This window comes from Myotis daubentonii, chromosome 10, assembly GCF_963259705.1.
Source record: "Myotis daubentonii chromosome 10, mMyoDau2.1, whole genome shotgun sequence".
Taxonomy (NCBI): domain Eukaryota; kingdom Metazoa; phylum Chordata; class Mammalia; order Chiroptera; family Vespertilionidae; genus Myotis; species Myotis daubentonii.
Genome location: NC_081849.1, coordinates 31,931,796 through 31,952,567, shown reverse-complemented (window position 1 = coordinate 31,952,567; position 20,772 = coordinate 31,931,796). Strand labels below are relative to the sequence as shown.

The 20,772-nt window shown below is 48.7% G+C and overlaps 1 protein-coding gene across 2 annotated transcripts in view; it reads right to left on the bottom strand.

The window, feature by feature from the left end:
* Positions 1-18,761, bottom strand: part of TBXAS1 (thromboxane A synthase 1) — a 156,840-nt gene extending 138,079 nt beyond the window's left edge. Inside the window, exons 1-2 of one of the 2 annotated variants that reach the window (XM_059711959.1) lie at positions 18,655-18,761; positions 10,316-10,485 (exon numbers count right to left, since the gene is read on the bottom strand). In XM_059711959.1, coding sequence (XP_059567942.1) covers positions 10,316-10,404 — 89 coding nt within the window. In that variant the 5' untranslated portion in view covers positions 10,405-10,485; positions 18,655-18,761. The remainder of the gene's footprint in view (positions 1-10,315; positions 10,486-18,654) is intronic. The other variant, XM_059711960.1, reaches the window with a different exon arrangement.
* Positions 18,762-20,772: the final 2,011 nt, after the last annotated feature.

Here is a 20,772-nt window from a genome sequence, read left to right as displayed (position 1 = left end):
GAAGGGAGAGGGATAGAGAGTTAGAAACATCGATGAGAGAGAAACACTGATCAGCTGCCTCCTGCACACCTTTTACTGGGGATGTGCCCGCGACCCAGGTACATGCCCTTAGCCGGAATGGAACCTGGGACCTTTCAGTCGCAGGCTGACACTTTATCCACTGAGCCAAACCGGTCAGGGCTTGTTTGGGATTTAAAATAGTTCCCCAGTCTGATCATCCATTTCCCCAAATCAGGGCTGTTTTAAAAATCAATCTGTTCTCAACCGAGATGATGATTTGTTGCCCAGAGAGCTGTCAAAAGACTGCATGCAGACACCACGGCCCTCCCCAAGGAAAAGGGCTCCGCGCGCATTTTGCGAGCGTGGCCCCTGTGCAGGAAGGTTCACCCACCAGGAACGTGCCCCGGCAGGTCATAAAATCCGCTGGGCTGCGTACGTTCTGGTGTGTGTACTGAAATAATCAGTCACGTTACTTTATAGTCACACCTCATACCCTCATCGTGGAAAATCAATAAAGCGAGGGGGGAGGCTAGGGATATTGTGCATAACTATTGAAAAGAGAGAAAACAAAAAAAAGTAATATTCTGTGAAAATGGTCCTCGAGGAAGCACAGACCTCGTTTTCATAAGCAGGCTCGATTTTATCTGCAAGCTCATCGCCGAGTTATTAAACCAAAGTGCCCATCACAGCCTAGACAAAAGTACAAAAACATAAAAACGGGAAGTAGCGTGCGCCCTTCACTGGAGGCGCTGGGGCACTGGAAATTACCCACGGCCTTTAACATTATTTCTAAAATGCGTCCACTACTCACACTGTGAATGCTTTGTTCCGCCAAATGTTACAGGCCCCGGTGTTGCCTTCGCCTGTGATACTTCTCCACCTGAAACTGCCTCCCTCTACTCTCCTCCAAGGCAATTCCTCCCTGCATTCCAGGACCCAGCCTGAGGCCCTTCTGCTTCCCAAAGCCACCCCCATGGCTGGCGACACGGAACAGCCAAGGGACTGGCACAGGGAAGCAAGAAGCAAGAGGTCATGCACGAAGCCGCAACGAGGCCCATGGGAGTTGCTTTGTGGGCATGTTTCCAGGCTCCTGGGACACTGTCAGGGCCACAGGAAATGCCACTGGAGAGGAGTAGGGCAAGCCAGCCAGGAGAGGGGGCAGACACCAGCGGATCATGGGTGTTTTCTGACTTGCTTCACCGGCAGCACGTAGGTTCAGCACAGACCTGCCCGTGTGAGCGCATCAGCAGGTGAAACAGTCCTGCAGCCTAGACCTCGCGGCCTCGGTGGTCATCCAGGCCAGCTGCCCACGCCACGCGAGGAGCGCTTTGGCGGCGTTCCTGATGGACGCCGAGGGGCACTCACAAGTCCCCAGGCCGCTGCCGGATAACTGCGGTTATTCATTCCCTTTGATGTTGAACTGGTGCCAGCCCCACACGTGGGCCCTACTTTGCCCTCTAGACTCTGTACCCTCTGTGCCCTGAAAAACATCATCCACATCATCAACCCAGAGCCTGGGAGCTTGCAGAGGGGTCATTTCCGTGTTTTATTCCTCTGTCCAGCCGCCCCTTGTTTGCAGTAGCTGGGCAGCTGCCTAACTACTGACACGTCTGACCACGCTTTCCAAGGGAACGCCCTAGCCAGGGGTCGGCAAACTCATTAGTCAGCAGAGCCAAATATCAACAGGACAACGATTGAAATTTCTTCTGAGAGCCAAATTTTTTCAACTTAAACTATATAGTTAGGTACATTGTTATTAACTTAATTAGGGTACTCCTAAGGCTTAGGAAGAGCCACACTCAAGGGGCCAAAGAGCCGCCTGTGGCTCCCGAACCGCAGTTTGCCGACCACTGCGGCGGTCTTCCCTGCCCTTCTCACTATGGCCGTGCGGGGCGTTGCTTAATTAAACAAGCTCAGGAAACCCTGAGTTAAATAAAGTTAAACAGATTTCTTTGCCATGGAACCTTTCAGGGCCTTTGACATGCTGTGAATCACCAAGAAAGGCCTTGCACGTCATTATACTTAACCCCCCAGACATTTTTAGGAGCAGAACTTGGGAAATGGTGATCACACTGATCTTCACTCTGCCAATACCCACTCAGCGGCTGGGTGTCCCTCCCTCTGCCTCTGGTTATCCCGGGGACCCCTCGGTGGCCTCCTTGCTCTGCCCAGCTCAAGGTTTCTCAGCTGGGCTCCCGTGTTCTATCCCAGCGGGTTTCCCCAGCTTCACTGATGTATGATTGACAGATAGAAATTATATGTATTTAAGGTGCCCAACTTGGTGCTTTCATATATACATACGTTGTGTAATGATTATCACAACCAAGCTAATTTAGAAATCCATCACCTCACCCAGGTACCATCTGTGTGTTGGTAAGGACACTTACGATTTACAAATCTTTGCAACTTTCAAGTATAACATATTATTATTTATTATAGTTATCATGTTGTACAATAGATCCCTGGAACTTATTTATCTTATAACTGAAAAATTGTACCCTTTGACCAACATCTGCCCATTTCCCCCACCTTCCAGCCCCTGACAACCACCATTCTGTTCTCTACTTCAATGAATTTGACTGTTTTAGATTCCACATATAAGTGATATCAGGCACTATTTGTGTCTGGCTTGTTTCACTTAGCATAATGTCCTCCAAGTTCATCCACATTGTCATAAATGGCAGGAGATCCTTCTTTTTGAAGGCTAAATAATGCTAATAATATATATTATTATATATACTAGAGGCCCGGTGCACAAAAATTTGTGCACTCGGGGGCGGGGGGAGGTCCCTCAGCCTGGCCTGTGCCCTCTCATAGTCTGGGACCCCTTGGGGGATGACCATCTGCTGGCTGAGGCCTGCTCCCCAGGGGATTGGGCCTAAGCTGGCAATCAGATATCCCTCTGGCAGCCCATTTGCCATCGGGGGAAGTCCACTTGCCAGTGGGGAGCAGACCTAAGCTGCAGTCGGACATCCTTAGCACTGCTGAGGAGGCGGGAGAGGCTCCCACCACCACTGCTGTACTGGCAGCCATCAGCCTGACTTGTCGCTGAGCAGAGCTCCTCCATGTGGGAGCTCACTGACCACCAGAGGGCAGCTCCTGCATTGAGCGTCTACCCCCTGGTGGTCAGTGTGTGTCACAGTGACCAGTCATTCCCAGTCTTTCTGCTGTTAGGGTCAGTTTGCATATTACCCTTTTACTATATAGGATAGAGGTCTGGTGCACGGGTGGGGGCCAGCTGGTTTGCCCTGAATGGTGTCCCAGATCAGGGTGGGGGTCCCGCTTGGGTGCCTGGTCAACCTGGGTGAAGGGCTGATGGCTGTTTTCAGGCTTCCCACACCCCCTTCAGGGTGGGGGTCCCCACTGGGGTGCCTGGCCAGACTGGATGAGGGGCTGAGGACTGTTTTTAGGCAGGCCAAGCCTGCAATTGAAGCTCCCAGTCTCTCCTTTTTTTCTTTCTTTTTTTTATTCTGGGATTTATTTACCTTCTGTAATTGAAACTTTGTTGCAACTCCAGCTCTGAGGCCGGCTGGCTGAAAGCAGGTATCTGGGATTTGTTTAGCTTCTATAATTGCAACATTGTGGCTTAGAGTGCAGCTCAGAGCCCAGCCATGGCAGGCGGGGAACCTTGGCTTCCTCCATCACTGGAGCAAGCAAGCCTCATGTTCGCTTCAGCGGCATGGCTGCCAGCCGCCATCTTGGTTGGCAATTAATTTGCATATCACCCTGATTAGCCAATGGGAAGCATAACAGAGGTATAGTTAATTACCATGTTTGTCTATTATTAGATAGGATTATATATTACACATATATATTATATATGTACATATATATCACATGATATATATATGTATATCCATCTAATATTTATATATATATAAATATATATCACAACCTCTTTATCCATTCATTCATCGATGGACACTTTAGGTTGTTTCCATATCTTGGCTATCTATATATAATAAAGGCTAATATACAAAGTGTCCCCTTGGGAGTTCAACAGGGAGACCAGGAGTGCAATCACTTGCTATGAGGTGCACTGACCACCAGGGGGTGGTGTGGAACGAAGGAAGGCCCCAACTGGCAGCCGGAAGCCCCAATCAGCCCTGATTGCCAGCCAAGCCTAGGAACCCTACCTGTGCATTAATTTCATGCACCGGGCCTCTAGTTGTGAATAATGCTGCAGTGAACAGGGGTGCAGATACCTCTTAAAGATCCTGATTTCATTTTCTTTGGATATATACTAAGAGGTGGAATTGCTGGATCATATGGTAGTTCTAGTTTTAATTTTTTGAGGACCTCCCATACTGTTTTCCATAATGGCTGCACCAATTTATAGTCCCACCAACGGTGCATGAGGGTTCCCTTTGTTCTACACCCTAGGCAACAATTATTATCTCCTATCATTTGATGACAGCCATCCTCACAGGTTGGAGGTGATATCTTGTTGTGGTTTTGGTTTGCATTTCCCTGGTGATTAGTAATGTTGAACACCTTTTAATATAACTGTTGGCCATTAGTATATCTTCTTTGGGAAAATGTCTATTGAGATCATTTACCCATTTTTTTATTTTTTGTTTGCCTGTTTGCTATTGAGTTGCATGGGTTCCTTCTGTAATTTGGGTTTTAACCCCTTATGAGATATATGGTTTGCAGATAGTTTCTTCCAGGCTGTAGTTTGCCTTTTCATTTTGTTGATTGTTCCCTTTGCTGTGCAGAAGCTCTTTGATTTGCTGTAGTCCCACTTATTTTTTTCTTTTGCTACCTCTGCTTCCTGTGTCACATTCAAAAAATGATTGCCAAGACAACTGCCAAGGGACTTTTCCTCTATGTTTTCTTTTAGGAGTTTCAGTTTCAGGTCTTAAATTTAAGTCTGTAATCGACTGCAAGTTAATTTTTCTGTATGGTCAAAGATAAGGGTTCAATTTCATTCCTTTGCATGTGTCTATCCACTTTTCTCAGCATCATTTATTGAAGAGAGTTTCACTTCTCCATTGTGTATTCTTGGCTTTTTTGTAAAAAAATAATTGACTGTATATCCATCAGTTTATTTCGAAATGCTTTATTCTGTTCCATTGATCTATGGGTTTTTTTAAATGCCAATATCAGACTGTTTTGACCACGATAGCTTTGTACTGTAGTTTGAAATCAGGAAGTGGAGTGCATTTGGAGTCTTTTATGGTTCCATACCAATTTCAGGATTTCTTTTCTATTTCTGTGGAATATGCTGTTGAAATTTTGATAGGAATTGCATGGAATCTGTAGATGACTTTACGTAGTGTGGACATTTTAACAATATTAATTCTGATTCGTGAGCACGGGATATCTTTCTATTTCTTTGTGTCTGCTTCATCAGTGTTTTATAATCTTTTACCTCCTTGGCTAAATCTATTCCTATTTTATTCTGTTTGATGCTATTGTATATGGGATTGTTTTCTTTATTTCTTTTTCAGATAGTTTGTTGTACGTATATAGGAACGTAACTGGTTTTTATATGTTGATTTTTTATCCCGCTGTTGTATAGAATTTGTTAATTAGTTCTAACAGTTTTTTGATGGAGTCTTTAGTCTAGAGGCCTGATGCACAAAATTTGTGCAAGAGGCTCGGCCCTTGCAGCCCTAGCTGCCTCTGCCCTTGCAGCAGCCCTGACTTCCTTGCAGCCCCATTACCCTCTCCCCGCCCCCACCCCCGCCACTGGTCATTCCAGAAGGTCATTCCAGAAGGTCATTCCAGAAGGTCGTTCTGCCATCTGGTCTAATTAGCATATTAGCTCTTTATTATATAGGATACACACGCGCGCGCGCACACACACACACACACACACTCATGGGATCTGCAAACAGACAGTTTTACTTCTTCCTTTCCAGTTTGGAGGGCTAGTATTTCTTTTTCTTGCCTGATTGCTCCGACTAGGACTTCCAATGCTGTGTTAAATAAAAGTGTGAGAACAGGCATCCTTGTCTTGTTCCTGACCTTAGCAGAAAAGCTTTCACTTTTCACTGTGAGTATGATGTCCGCTGTCGGCTTGTCACATATGGCCTTTACTACTCTGAGGAACATTCCTTCTATACCTGGTTGGTTGAGCGTTTTTATCATGAAAGGAAGTTGAATTTTTGTCAAATGTCTTTACTGCATCTATTGAGGTGATCATGTGATTTTTATACTTGTTCTGTGAATGTGGTGTATCACATTTATTGACCTGTGGATGTTGAACCATCTTTGCACCCCAGGGAACAATGGTGTCTTTTCAATAGGCTCTGGGACCAGAGTGGGTCTAGAATCAGAATCCAGTTCCCCCACATGTAGAGCAAGCTGTCTGAGAAAGAAACTCTCAGATATAGTGATAAGCATTTCCGTTAAAGCCTTAAGTCTTAATAATCACCCAGCACATTTTACTTTAACCTGGTCTCTTAGACTAAGACTTGACCAGAACACTAACTCACCCTGGTTCCTAGTTTAGTGTCTGTTTGATCTGTACCTCTGTTGTCTTGGGATCCTGAACCTTAAATGCAGCTCAGCACTAAAAGCTCTTCCGTCTTCCCAAGGGCTCTTCTCAGCCTCCACCATAGGCATATATTCACTTGTTTTAACTGCTTAGCTGCTTAGTGGAAGAGCCTCCATTTACCTTTCTCATCAGCCAAGACTCTCCCATTACTCTAAAGAATAAAGAAATTTTTATTACAGGAATCCAGCTGCCAGTTCTTAGGTGTGCTTGAGAGTTTAAAAGCACTAGGAGTCACGGTTGCCTCTAGCAATATTCAACTCATGCAACTTATTTCTTATACATCAAATCTCTTCCAGGAGTAAGAATTTAAAACAGTTTTATACAGAAATCTTAAAATGCTTCTCGCAGGTGTTAATCACCTTTGCTGTGCTTCATGTACTTCTAGCTCATAGATTCTACACCCCCAGCTCCGTCTCCCACCCCAGTGGAGTGGCCCTGGTCTCCTTATACCCCAATTCACACTGCTCAGCCACCTACCTGCCCATGTGAATGATCCTCACTGAAAAATCATGTCAAGTGCAGTTTGGGGAAAACTATCAACATATCCTATGCCTATTTTACAAAGCAGTCTTTTTAAATGAAATGAACTATTTTGTCTTCCTCTTTTCAAACTTGCACATACACTTAACAACTAAGACTTGTTCATTTATAAGTACATGCCACGGTCTCTACTCTACAAGGTGTGTGTGGGGGGCGGTGGGGGGTGGGGGAAGCTACAAGGTCATTCCACCTGCAACAATTGGAAAAGTGGTCACCAAGTAGGTACGAAGTGAACGTACAGTGGGCTTTCAGGAAAGGGGCTGGTTCATGTGGACAAAAGATTTATACTGAGCCGCGAGGGCTAAGAGTTGAACCAGCAAGGAAAATGCCAGCAGAGATTAGAGGCTGGAATTAGCCTTCAGCCAGCGTTTATTAGGTGCCAGGCTCCAGCCAGGCATGTGAAAGAGAGGAGATGAGAGGGACGATAAAAGCAGCACTGAGTGGGGGCTTGTATGTGCCTTGGGCAACCCCAGGAAAGGCCCCCCTGAGGAGACACCCCTGAGCTTAGCATTGAAGAGTAGAGAGGACGGGCATCCAAGCACGGGGACCGGCCAGGGCAAAGGCCCTGCTGCAGGGTGTCCCTTCAGAGAACCATGAACAGCACAGGATGTCGGGGGAGAGACCAGATGAGGCCACTGAAAGACGCAAGAGCCAAGCCCTAAGTCTTGGACGCTGGGCTGATACATGTGTCCTTCTTAACTTTCCCCCATTAAACCAAATGCTAGCAGAACACCTGTGCCATGGACAGAAGTTGCCAGAACTGTAATGAGATATGAGACCCCACCCCTACCGGGGAGGAACTCGCCGGCTGGTTGAGAGGCAAGAAACTATCCTGGTGTCCCTCATAATTTTTCCCTCTCAGAGTTGAGTTTAGGTTCTCCATTGCGATCTTACCTGGCCAATGGCAGGTGTCACTCTGAAAGGAGAGACTAAGGAGTTGAAATATTCAGGACGTGCCACCCTCCCCGAATTCTCCTCAGGTAAGATGGCTGTGAACATCTCTCTCACATGTAACCTTCTAAGAAAAGGAAGCTGGGGAGACCCCACTTTATTCAAGATGATGTTTGTGGCTCAGTGGCTACCTAGAACTTTGCCTGGAAGAGAAAGGTCAACAGGCCAAGGTGTTTTCCTGGAGCCGAATCAAGGGATAGACTCAAGGGCACCAGAGCCACAGCCACAGCTCCTCCCTCCTGCTGCTCCTCTCCTTCTGGAATATTCTCTCCAGACGTTGAGTTTACGCCAGGACCTCCATATGCCCCCTCCCATGGGATCCGATCCAGACTTCCTGTTTCCTGACCTTGTCCTGGGGCCTCACTCCACGCCTGGCACACATGAACAGATCAATGAATGCTTTTGTGATAACAGGTGGAAGTCAGCTCTCCCTTCCTATTTACCACCTCTGCTTCATGCTTTTATCTAATCTTGTCTCTGACCCAGGTTATTAATCTGTCCCTGGGAATAGATTACACATGCACAGCTGCCTTGCTGAACAGTGCGGTGTTATTGACCGTGTGACTCTGATGTACGCTGATTACAGTTACAGCAGCTTATGGTCAGGATGCACGCCCCTTTCCGTGACCAGAGCAACATTAATGTATGCGATTCATTAATTTATCGAGGCCCTAGGTAAGGCACTGAGCTGGGCATAAGAATACAGAAATGAAAACAACACACTAACGACAGACACAGACATGTAGGAAAGTATCTTATATAATAAAAGGCTAATATGCAAATTGTCCTTTTGACGGGGAGTTCAACCAGGAGTTCAACCAAGGGGCGGGGCTGGCCAGTCAACTGCCCACAGCCCCTCCCCTCAGCCGGCCCCACCCCTGATCATCCCCCCCAACCCCCACCCCACCCCGATCAGGCCAGGCCAGCCAGACCCCAGCCGTGCATGAATTCATGCACCAGGCCTCTGGTATAATATAAACATTGATGCCATGAGACCACCTGGAGGACTCAGATGGGACATGCTTTGAGCGCCACAGTCAGAGACTAGCTGTTTGATGAGAAATTAATATTAATAAATAATTAAAAATATGCCTAAAGTACCAAACACTTACTTTCCTCTGCATTTAGGTTACATGAATGTCAGGTCATTAGAGTGGCTGACATCTACTAAGTAAGCACCCTCCTACGTGTCAGGTGCTGTGCTGTGTGCATCACTGAGCGTGGAACGATGTTAAGATAGATTAATGGGGTGGGGGGGCTACCATTTGCATGTGGCTGGTCCCGAGGCAAGATAAGCTACACTGCCACAGAAAAGTTCAAAAGATAATTAAGCCAGTTAAAAGGCAAAACAGCAGTGGACTGAAGCTGCCTTTCAGAGCCAGTTTCCAAGAAGTAATTTCATCATCACAGAACATCAAACGTGAATCCCATTTTCAGCTATGCAAATTCCAAAAGAATAATACCTCACATTTGCATAATGTTTGATGCTTCTGAAAGTGCTTTCCCAGTTATTAATCTAGAGGAGGCTTTATTACCACCGGAAACATCAATTGAAATTCTGTTCAAACCCAAGTTCCCCATTATTTTTTCCACCTTCCCCTCAAACCCCAGAGCTGCCTAAATCCAGGTGCTTATGACTGACAGGTGGCTGTGCATAAGTGCCGCCCGTTGTGTGACCTTGGACTGAGCCAGACGTCGGAAAACCTGTTGAACTAACACTACCACAGGGAGCTGCTCCCAGTTCACATTTGAGATCCTTGCAGGGTCCCAGACTTTGTGGCCACTGAGTGTGCTATGCTCATAGAGCCCCATTCCCTTTTATCAAATATTAGAAAACAAGGAAATCAGTTCCACCACTTTGTCCTTAAACCTCCAGAAATCCCCGTCATGACTGCCCGCAGGGTAGCCCCCGATGCCAGAGAGCTCCCACATCCTCTCTGTGTTTAGCGTAACATGAACCAGGGGCCGATGGTGCTGTACAGCCGAGGCGGGGAGAAGATCTTAGAAACCCAAGGTGAGAAGATAGGACGGGGTGCGAGGACATACTGCTCCCCAAACCTTTCCACTTGGTTTCTTTTTCCATCGCTCTCAGACTTAATTATGTGCAGCGTTCTCAGTGACTGACCCCCCAGCCTTTCCTGATACTTCAATCTCATGCATTTTAGCAAAAGATTAACCCGGCTGTTTGCCTTTCATTCTGAAGCTGTGTTAATACTCAACTCCCTCCAGATTAGGAAAAAAGGAAAACATACTCCTGCGTCCCCCTCCTGGCTCCCGGGCTCCCGGGCTCCCGGGCTGCCGTCTCTGAGCCGCACTTACCACGTCAGGAGGGCCAAGAGGACCACTGACAGGGTCACCGTCAGCACGGGGCCGCTGGCGTCCAGGCTGAGGAACCCCCAGCCTTCCATCGCTCCTGCTCCTCCGAGACCCTCGGGGCTGTCCTGCAGGGGGAGAGGGGCGGATGGCCCTGCCGGTACAGGAATCACGCTCTGCAGACAGAAGAAGGAAGAGGCAACCAAGAAACCATCACCTCGAGTGGGTCCCCAGAATGTGCTTGTCCTCAGAGTGCCTCCGTATAAAGAGGAAGGAAGAGGAGGGAAAAACAAAGGGTTTCTGTGTAAGGCAATGAATCAGCAACTTCATTTTCTTGATGACTGTACCGTCAATAAACATTTACGTTAAATTCCCCGGGGAACCGGCAGCAGAGCTGGCCCCATGTTGGCTGAGAAACAAATTGGTTCAACCACGACGAGGGGTCCTTAAAGAAAGACTCCTCTCAAAAAAAAAAAAATTAATTTAGAATTAAGTGAAGAGATTCTGTATATCCCAGAAAAACCTGGGGTGGACATCAGCCTGATGAAAAATGCTGGCTGCCCTGAGGGCATCCATCCAGCAAAGTTCATTGGTTCCTGGGCCTGATGACCTCTCTGGGGTCAGAGGTGACTGGGGGCTGGCTGTTGGTGACTGGCTGTTGCCATGGACCAAAACTCCTGCCTCAGATTAGTGCTCTCGTCCTGAATGCGAGGATTTCTTAAATGTCTGAAAGTGTATCCATAGACAACCGCGTGTATGGGTCCTTTGTCCTAGTGCTGAGCTTATCTGACTAGTGGAGCCTGGATCCTTTTTTGCTTGTTAGTCATCGCACAACACCTTTAGTAACGGGGCGGGTGTATCCGAATCCGTGGGCCAGCTGAGGGGGCAGCCGGGAAGAGGTGGGGCGTCCGTAGCGGCCAGACAGCACAGGCCAAGGGAAGAAACCTGGGCTTCACTTTATCAGCCGCCGAGGTTTTGACGTGGTTGTACTTATGATTATTAAAGTCATTCTGGCTACATGTAAGGAATTCACGGGCAGGGAGCAGGAGGAAGAGCAGGGAGGCCACGCGGAGGACTGCGACCTCCCTCCCGAGATGATGCTCCTGAGACGACAGCAGGGATGGGAGGTGCACAGAAGCAGGTGAATTTGAAATGCATTTGGGGGTAGACTGCAGCGTTTCCTGGGGGGTGGGACGTGGAGGGGAAGGAGGGGACATGTCTGACCACCAGGTTCCTGGCTTGATCTACAGGGGTACAGGGTGTCCTTTACTGAGATGGGGAAGGTGGAGTCTTGTTGGGAAAATCAAGGAGTTCAGTTTGGGTTTTGTTAAGTTTGAGATGCTTGGGAGTCATCTGAGTGGCCCTGTCAAGTCAGAGAGCAATCTGGGCTGAAAATATATGTAACAAGGATGGGTCATGATAGTGCATTTATGGGGTACTTGCTGTGTGTTAGTTACTCTCCTAAGAGTGTTCATATGTGTCTGCTCCCTTAATCCTCGCAGACAACCCAATGAGGTAAAATTTAATCCCATCTTATCGAAAAGTCATGGGATGTAGGCCTCCAAAGCCCATTCTCTGAACAACAGTTTATATTCAAACACGGGCACCATCAACATACAAATAATATTTAAATCCAGAGTCACAGATGGAGCTACAGCCACAAATGAGAGTGAACCACTCGGGTACCAAGTACTTCCCTTTTCTCTGACCGGTTGCCCTGCTTCCCTGTTTTGCATCCCTACTTAGGTGTCCCCCAACAGCTGGACCCCATCTGGACCCCAGTGCCCCATGCCCCAGCCCAGACCTTTCAGACAAAGTCTCCTTTGTCCCGCCCCAGCCCATCAGTACGTACTGAGATGTTAATGGATCTGTGTGCTCCCCTCACAAAACAGAGCTGCACTCCACGGGGGACACCCAGAACATGAGGCTATGGGTGTGGGGGAAGCCAGCTCATCACGGCCACAGATTCAGTCAGAAGGGCCTCAGGTATGACTGGGAGCAGTGTGTGCGCCAGAAAGAGGCTCAGAAAAAGTTTTCTCTTCTAAAGTTTGGAGGTGAATAAGTGTGAGCAATGCTGGTAAAGCACCCAGAAGCAAGCTTACTTACCGAAAGGCTTGTCGTAGCAAGAGTATGATGCCGAGAGCAGCATTTCCCAAGCGCATTTGACCACAGAGTCCCTCTTGAGAGACATTTATCAACACATCCCTCAGGAACATGCTTTGAAAAATGTTGACCAAGCCCAAGTCTTATTTACAGAGGAGGAAATGAAACCCAGAAAGGGTGTGACTGGTACCAAGTCCCATAGCTGATAGAATCCAGGTCTCTCATCTCGATTTTTAGGCTCTGCATCTAGAATATGTTCCTCACGTCACCCTGTGGGCATGTCACCCACACACCTGGCACAGGTCCTGCCCTGTTCTTGGAGACACCTTTGAATGTTGGTGTCCAGCTCCCCTAGTGGCACCGAGGCCACCCATTCATTTCTCCAGCTGGTATTTTTGGAGCCCTTCCTATGTGACCTGTGATTTGTGAGGGGATTATCACACCCTTTCTATGCTTGCCTCAGAGCAGAGATACTACTCAGGGAATTGTGGGAAGTAAGCTAACCAAGATGGAGTAGAAAGGTCGGATATGAGAGATAGTAAGGCTTTTCATCAGGAAAGTAACATAATTAAGGATGTATTATAATTTTTATATCTATGAGACAATGCAGGGACTCTCTGGCCAAGATATTTTCAGGATGAAGGGCAAACTGTTGCAATGATATTTACCATAATTAAACATTATACCTTTATTCTCTGGGTATTTTCTGTTAAATACTATGTCTATTAAAAACAATCAACTCGTCCTGGCCAGTTGCGCAGTGGTTAGAGCATCGGCCCTTGCACCAAAGGTTCTCGGGCTCAATTCCCAGTCAGGGGCACGTACCTAGGTTGTGGTTTGCTCCCCACCCGGGTTGGGGTATGTGCAAGAGGAACCAATTGATGTGTCTCTCTCACATCGATGTTTATCTATCTATCTATCTATCTATCTATCTATCTATCTATCTATCTCTCCCCCTCCCTTTCTTCCTCCCTCCCTTCCTCTCACTCTCTGAAAAGTAATGAAAAAAATATGCTCAGGTGAGGATTAACAAAAAGCAAAACAAAACAAACAATCAACTCTACAGAACTGTATGAACCATACCAACTCCCAGAGACCAACTCTGTTAAGAATGAGTGTATATCGTCCCATTTCTTTTTCTATGCATATATAAACATGGCTATGTTTTTTATTTTTATGAAAGCGAAGTCTTCATATCCATGCCATTCTGAAAATGGCTTTTCCCCTCACTGCGTCGAGACCGTCTTTCTGCACTCGTTCCTGGAGATATGCATCTCTGGTACTTAGGATTCCACCGTGCGGGTGTGTCGTAATTACCCTGCCCTCTGCTGAATGGTATTCGAGTTGTTTCCAAGTTTTCCCAACTGCAAATGAAGCTGCAGTGAACATCCTTGTACATATCACTGTGGCCTTGTGTGAGGATATCCCGTGACATTCTCAGAAGTGGCACCGCTGGGCCCAAAGACGTGCATTTCAAAATGCTGGGGGGTGCCGCCCTCCGTGAAGGAGTCTCAGTATTTCCTCCCCCGAGCTGTGCACCGTTACCCCACTTGGTTAGACACCCCCCGGCACTTTTCCCCTCCGCCTCAACCTACTCCAAGTCTATCTTTTTTTCTCCTGCATCCAGGCAGGCACCTCCCCCAGAGTTGGGTCAACTGTTTTGACTTAAGTCTGGTGTTTCTTTTTAAAGCTTTCACTCCATAAATCCTGTGGTATTTCCCCCGTGTTCCCTGTGTTTGAAGGCTGCCCGTGCAGATGTCTGAGCGGTGCCTGGCTCCTCTGCTGACGGGCCCCAGCTGCCGGGCTGAGCCTGGTGTCTGGTGAGGTTCGAGACAGTGGGGCACATTCTCTCTGCCAAGCAGAACCCCACATAAAGGACACCGGGGCACCATGCAAATCCAGAGAACGTCCACGTGTAACCATAACCCCATTGCAGCCTCAGCGCCAGCCTGGGGAGTAGGTGAGCAGGACTTTCCATTCCTGGTCCAAGCAGAAAAAACTGGAGCTCAGAGATGTTCCAAGTCTGCCTGAAATCATACGTTTAACACATTCTAGAGGCCAGGCTCAAGCCCAGCCTCTGGCTTTAAACCCAGTGTTTTTTCCACTAAATCTAAAGTCACTTCTTGGTTGAAATGTCCGTAGTTCCCCAAGCCAGCCCACGGCTGTGACATCTGTGTTCCTATGTTCACCTCCTGGTGTGCAGAGTTGCCGATAAGGAAGAGGGGGGATGGTGTGTGCCTGCGGGAGGCTTTATCTCCGTTCAGAGATACTGGGACCCCTTTTGGAAGGCACAAACCTCAGCTGGCCCCCACTCAGCCCCATCTCCTAAACACCATGCAATATCTTAGGGACTCTCTGTCCAGTTTCTGAAAACATGGGGTCAGGTGAGATGGGCTCATCCATTCCTTCATTCCTTCAGCCAACAAACATTTATTGAACAATTGCTAGGCACTAGGCACCGGGCATAGAATCCCCATATATAAGCCCGGGCCTTGCCCCCAAGGAGCTCAGCTTCTAGGAGAGGGAAGCAGACATGTGAACACCCAAGTGCCATCGGTGCTAGAGGTGCAGTGATACACACACACACACACACACACACACACACACACACACATAGGGCACAGAGGGGGCAACAGTAGGAAGAAGGTGCTTGTAAAAGGTTTGCACAGCCCGGCGGCGTGGCTCAGTGGTTGAGTGTGTATCTATGAATCAGGAGGTCATGGTTCCATTCCCTGTCAGGGCACATGCCTGGGTTGTGGGGCTCGATCCCCTCGTGCAGGAGGCAGCCAATCAATGATTCTCTCTCATCACTGATGTTTCTATCTCTCCCTTTCTCTCTGAAATCAATTTAAAAAAATTTTTAAAAGAAGGTTTGAACAAATGATGCCAGAGCTTAAACTGGACAGATGACTTCACCCAGCAGATGAGGGGGGACAGATGTGCTGGGCAGCGGGAGCATAGCTAACCTTTGCGAAAGGCATTGGAAGCTGGGGTGAGAGGGAGGACGGAGAGATGCTCAGAGACCGGTCCCATAAGGCACTGTGGGTCATGCCAAGGAGTTTACACTTTATTCTGGGATCAGTGGGGAGCCAGAGTAGGACCTAAAATTGAGCAGCAGTGTGCTTAGCTTTGCTTTTAGAAGTATCCCTCAGGAGGCAGACTGGATGGGTTATACCTGAGATGGGGACACCAGCAAAGAGGCCACTGGTCATCCAGGTAAGCGATGACAGTCTGAATAAAGCAGTAGGCCTAGATATGGGGAAGAGAGGCCTGGGAAGGCAGAATCACCAGTGTTTGGTCACTGGTTGAGTGTGGGGGTGAAGGAGAGGGGGTGGTTGAGGATAAATCCTCAATTTCTGGCTCTATTGATTGAGTCATGTGGTGCCATACACAGCAGTTAGGCCCTGGGAGAAGGAGCAAGTGGAGGGAAATTACTGTGGCTTCAGTGGTGAGACAGCGAAGCATGAGGCCTCTGGTGGCCATGGAGGCAAAGATGCTCAGAAGGCAGCCAGCCCTGGAGAGGTCAGGAGAGAAATCTGGGGTAGAGAAGGAGTTTGCGTTTGAAGAGCCATCTGCATATGGATGGGATCAAGCCATGAGAATAAAATTAACCACAGATTATAGGTAGAGTGCTGAGAAGTGGGTCATGGAACAACATTAGCAAGAGCAGCCTTGCAGGGGAGAAGCAAAGGGGACCCTGGAGAGATGGAGGAGAGCTGATCTGAGAGGGAACAGCACCCTACTTCCGTGCTTAAATGGGGTCACTTTCTGTTTTCCGAAGAACGGGGTTTGAATCCAGCCACTTCTGCTCTCCAGCGTGGAAGGTCTTGAGAAGCTATTTAACTTCTCCACGCCGCAGTTGCCCATCTGTAAAGTGGCGATAGCTGAGCATACGGCACAGGGTGGTTGTGAGGACAATGAGGTGCCCGTGTGCCATGCTTAGCAGGGCTCTGACGCAGAGCGGACACTTGTACGTGTGGTCTGTGGTTCTGTTGGCCAACGCCACAGGAGGGTAGTTGAAAGAAGCATGAAATGCCGAAAGGTGAGGAATGTTGCAGAAAGGCCAAATGAAGTGGTCACCAGAGCGTCTTAGGATTTAGCAGGTAGGTCATTGCTGCCACCCAGAAAGGCGCTGGTGAAGTGGCAGATGTTGAGAAAAAGAGGTTGGAAAGGACTGATGACCTTCTGCTTCTATCTCTTTGGCCCCGCGGTGGAGACCTGGGAGAAAGCACAGGTTTGGACCAGCTAGAGTAGAATCTCTGGGTGCCACTATCAGTGGGACCCACGTGAAGCGGGAACATCTCCTGTGAGGAGACCTGTGGGAGGCAGCAGCACCTGTGTGCTCCCCCGGCCCCTGTGACAATGCAGAATTGTCTCTGCTCTTCAAGGTTGCTATGGAGACATGGATGGGTTTGTAAACAGTTTTCAGGTCTCTGTCAAATCTTGACTTGTGTATTGGTTGTAAGGGCAGAGACCATATTTTATATATCATTGGGCAACCACACCACCTGTTACGCTGCCACCTTATATACTTACTTGGCTTTAATTAACATCCACAGGCTGGTGATTCCCAAATCCATCCTCTCCAGCCCAGTCCTCATCCCTGAGTTTCTGACTAATATAACGAGTTGCCCGCTGGACCTCTTCTCACGGATATTCCACAGATGCTGCAGACTTGAAATATCTAAAACTAGACTCATCATTGCAGCCTCCTTTCTCCACTAACCTCCTGTCCTCGTCCCATGTTCCCCATCTCAGTGAATGATACCTCCTCCCACTCCGCTCCCAAGTCAGAAACTTGGGCTCAGCCTTGACTCCTCCTTCTCTCCCAGCTCCAACCTCCACATCCAGTTAATCACCAGGCCCTATTGGCTCTGCCTACTGATTTCTCTCCTTCTGGCCACTTCTCCCTTTAGCCATTCATTCTCATTCATTCCACTGACTCCATAAATGTATTGGCATCTAGCCTGCGTTAGAGACTGTTCTCGGCCATGGGAATACGCTGGGACAACAAACAAGCTAGATTTCTGATCCCACGGCGCTTGTATCTAGAGAGGGATCCACCCAAAGTGCAGCTCTGTCTCACTAGATGGCAGCAGTTTCCTAACCGCCTCCCTGTCCCTCGTTCATTCATCGGCATTGATTTGTTGAGTGTGTGCTAAGTGCCTAGCACTGTGCTGGGTGTGCCTGAAGCATGTCGGGAAGACTAGCGGGGCCTGGAAGCATTGAGCAAGGGGAAATGTAAAACTGGGTGAAACCAAACTTGAGGGTAGGTAGGGGTCAGACCGCCTAAGCCCTGGTGGGCCATTAAAAAGTGTACCACTCCTTCCGAAAGGAAAGGGAAGCCGTTGAAGGAAGGCCTTTCAGCAGGGGAGTGACATGATGTATCTAGGCCAACTCTGTCCCGCCTGGTTTTATTAAAATGAGCGTGGAGCTCTTTAGATTATAGTCTAACACCTGTACGTCAGCATCACCCAGGAGCCCCGGTCACACAGTGGGGGCTCTGCTGCAGTGCTACCATGCAGACCCTGGCTGTATGTTTCATCAGAAGGCGGGACAACCTGTCAACAGCAGGCTGCTCTTGCTTGGTATTGCGGCCAGACATGGCCCGTCCTATTTCCTGCACATTTCAGCCCCTCTATCAATTTATGTCACCCATGATCTCAGCTTGTCAGATATTAGCACTTTCTAAATTGTCATCGCATCTTTCCTGGCACTCCTCCTGGCTGAATGTGGCTACATGTTGACGATGAGGCGTAGCTCTGCTGGTGAACATGGGGAGTCAGCAGATGGCTTGACTGCCTTCAGGCAAGTCTTGGAGCTTTCAGTCAAGCTAGTGCTTGGAACAGCCATTTTTCACCTCCTAGTCACAGGGTGCGGGTGAGGGAGGGAGGAAGGGATTGTGGAGACCGGCTGCATGCGCAGGAAGCAGAATCCAGAATCCACAGAGGCTGGCAGCAGACTGCAGTGGAATTCCAGGCAAGTCAGCACCCCGCAGTCCCAACAGAGGAAGGAGGGCTCTGTGACATATGCATGGGCCCAATCGTGGGGCCCCAAAGCAGAAGATAATCAGAACTTTCAACAGCAGCTGCTTTCAAGGCGACGTATGGAGGAGCGGGTAGGAGGATCCCAGCCCCCAGAATGGCAGAGTAGAAATGAAAATTGAGTCCTGAGGGGAGAGTGGATAGGATAAAAGCCCAATCTCAAGGGCTTGGCAATATAGAAGTCTCTTTCTCACTCACCTGACCGTCCAAATCTGGGTGTTCCGTGGGCAGCTTTCCATGCAGTGAGTTGGGAACGCAGGCTCCTTCAGTCTTGTGACCCCACCACCTTCCACCCCTCAGATGTCTTTGCTGGATCGTCTGCAACCAGCTGGCCAGGTTTTTACAGATCAGACCTAGAAGTGGTGTAAACACTCCCAATTTCATTTCCTTGGCCACACCCACATGAAAGGAGGCTGGGGAATGGACAGGCACAGGAGGAAAAAGAAACAAGTTTGGTAAACACACAGCATTCCTGCCATAGGTAGGTCCCAGCCTGGAATTTATTCTCAATACGACCATAGGAAACAAGCCGCTAGAATGGCGGGGGTGGGGGGCATGGAGGTCCCCAAAAGCCCTGTAGTCAGTTCAGGGATCAAGGATAAAGAGGAACTAACCTTTATGATGATGGAGCGGACATCTGACCCAGTTTCCCCAACTCTCTCCCCAGGAGGCTGAGCCTACTTCCCGTAGCCCTAGCTGCTAGCTTGGGTTCTGCCCCAAGTTCACTGCTCGGAGCCTGCCCACAGCTCCATGAAGCCATTGGAGCCATCCATGTATGATGCTCACCTAGACCTAACTAGACAAGGCTGGTCCTCCCAACTAGACCCTCCTAGGATGCAGTGCTACTTGAATCAAGCCTCAATTCTCCACACCCCACTGGACAATGTGAATCAGAAATATCGGCTGTCCCTGCCTTATACCTTGAACATTTTGTCTTTAGTGGTCCTAGCTCCCTGTCCATCTGCACTGGTCCGTATACTGAGGCCCCAGCCTGCTTATACCTGTGCCCACCTGAGTTATGACAGGCCCTGGGTCAACCTGACCCCCTCCTAATGGGCCAGATTCCTTCTTGTGCCTTTTCAGCACCCAGACTAGATGTCACCTCCAGGAAGGCTCCAGGACCACCCATGATGTGACTCGTACCTCCGTGTCCTGCCATAGCACCCCAAGCGTTCTCTGTTGAAGTTGCCTAATCAATTGTATGTCTACAGAAACTGTATCGGACTCAGCAGTGTACCCCCAGTGGCCAGGAGAAAGCCTGCCTGGCACTGGTAGGTGTTCATGAAACGTTTGTTGAATGAATACATGCAGTTCTGCCTGTGCTTCAGGTAGCAGCCACCAGATGGCAACAGTGCTCTTTGGGTTATGAAGGTAGGTGTGGGTGCTCTTTCTGAGAGAACACCTGACGTAAACTGAGGTTTGTTCCCATAATCCAAGCACGTGGGGAATCTTCTGTGAAATGTATCAGTTCATTGAAATAACCACAACACCATTTCTCAAGCTAGCCTCTCTAAGGAAAATACAGCAAATGAAATGCCATAAAGAAAGGAAGAGGGAGAGGGAACGCTCCATAGAGCGCTCCAGTCCTTGGTACCATTCTCCACGTGGCCTCAGTGCGGAACTATATAACTCAAAGGCCCGAGAATATCTGTTCAGATTCCTGAGCACTTGATGTGTCTGAAGCTGTCCCAGCCTGACACCCCGGTGGCTGCCTGTACCTGTTCCGGGTTCACTGGCTCTCATTTTACTTGTTTATCTTATCGGGGTTTTACCAGTAGACCAGTTTGGCCAGAACAGAGGGTTCATAACTAAGGCTGGTGAGAGATAAGGTTGGGGCAGCAGGGAGGGGCTGCAGGAGGAAGCCTCTGGACACCAGGCTGAGGAGCGTGGACTTTACCCTCACGAGGCAGAGTAGCTAGAAAGGATGCTGGTGTCACGCACACGTGTTCATGCATGTGCGGGCAGGCAGGTGGGCACGCACGTGTGTGCGAGAGCGAAAGGGCCCAGCGATGGGGGGAGGGACATGTGCTAAATGGTGCTGAGAAGGACAGATGTTGGGAGATCTCTGCCGCCGTCTAGGAAGTAGGGCTGAGGCATGGGACACGTGGAGGACATGGAGGGTGGCTTCGGGGGACGCTCTCTCTGTAGGTAAATCAAATGATGGGAAGAAGAGGGAGAGAAGAGAGCCTAGAAAGGAGGCCCACCTCCAGGCTAAATCCTGACTTTGTGCAAATCAAAGAAAGATGTGTCTTTCCCAGGGACTTGACTTCCACCTGCAGAAAAGCGTGCTGTTTACAACGCTCTTAGGTGAACAGT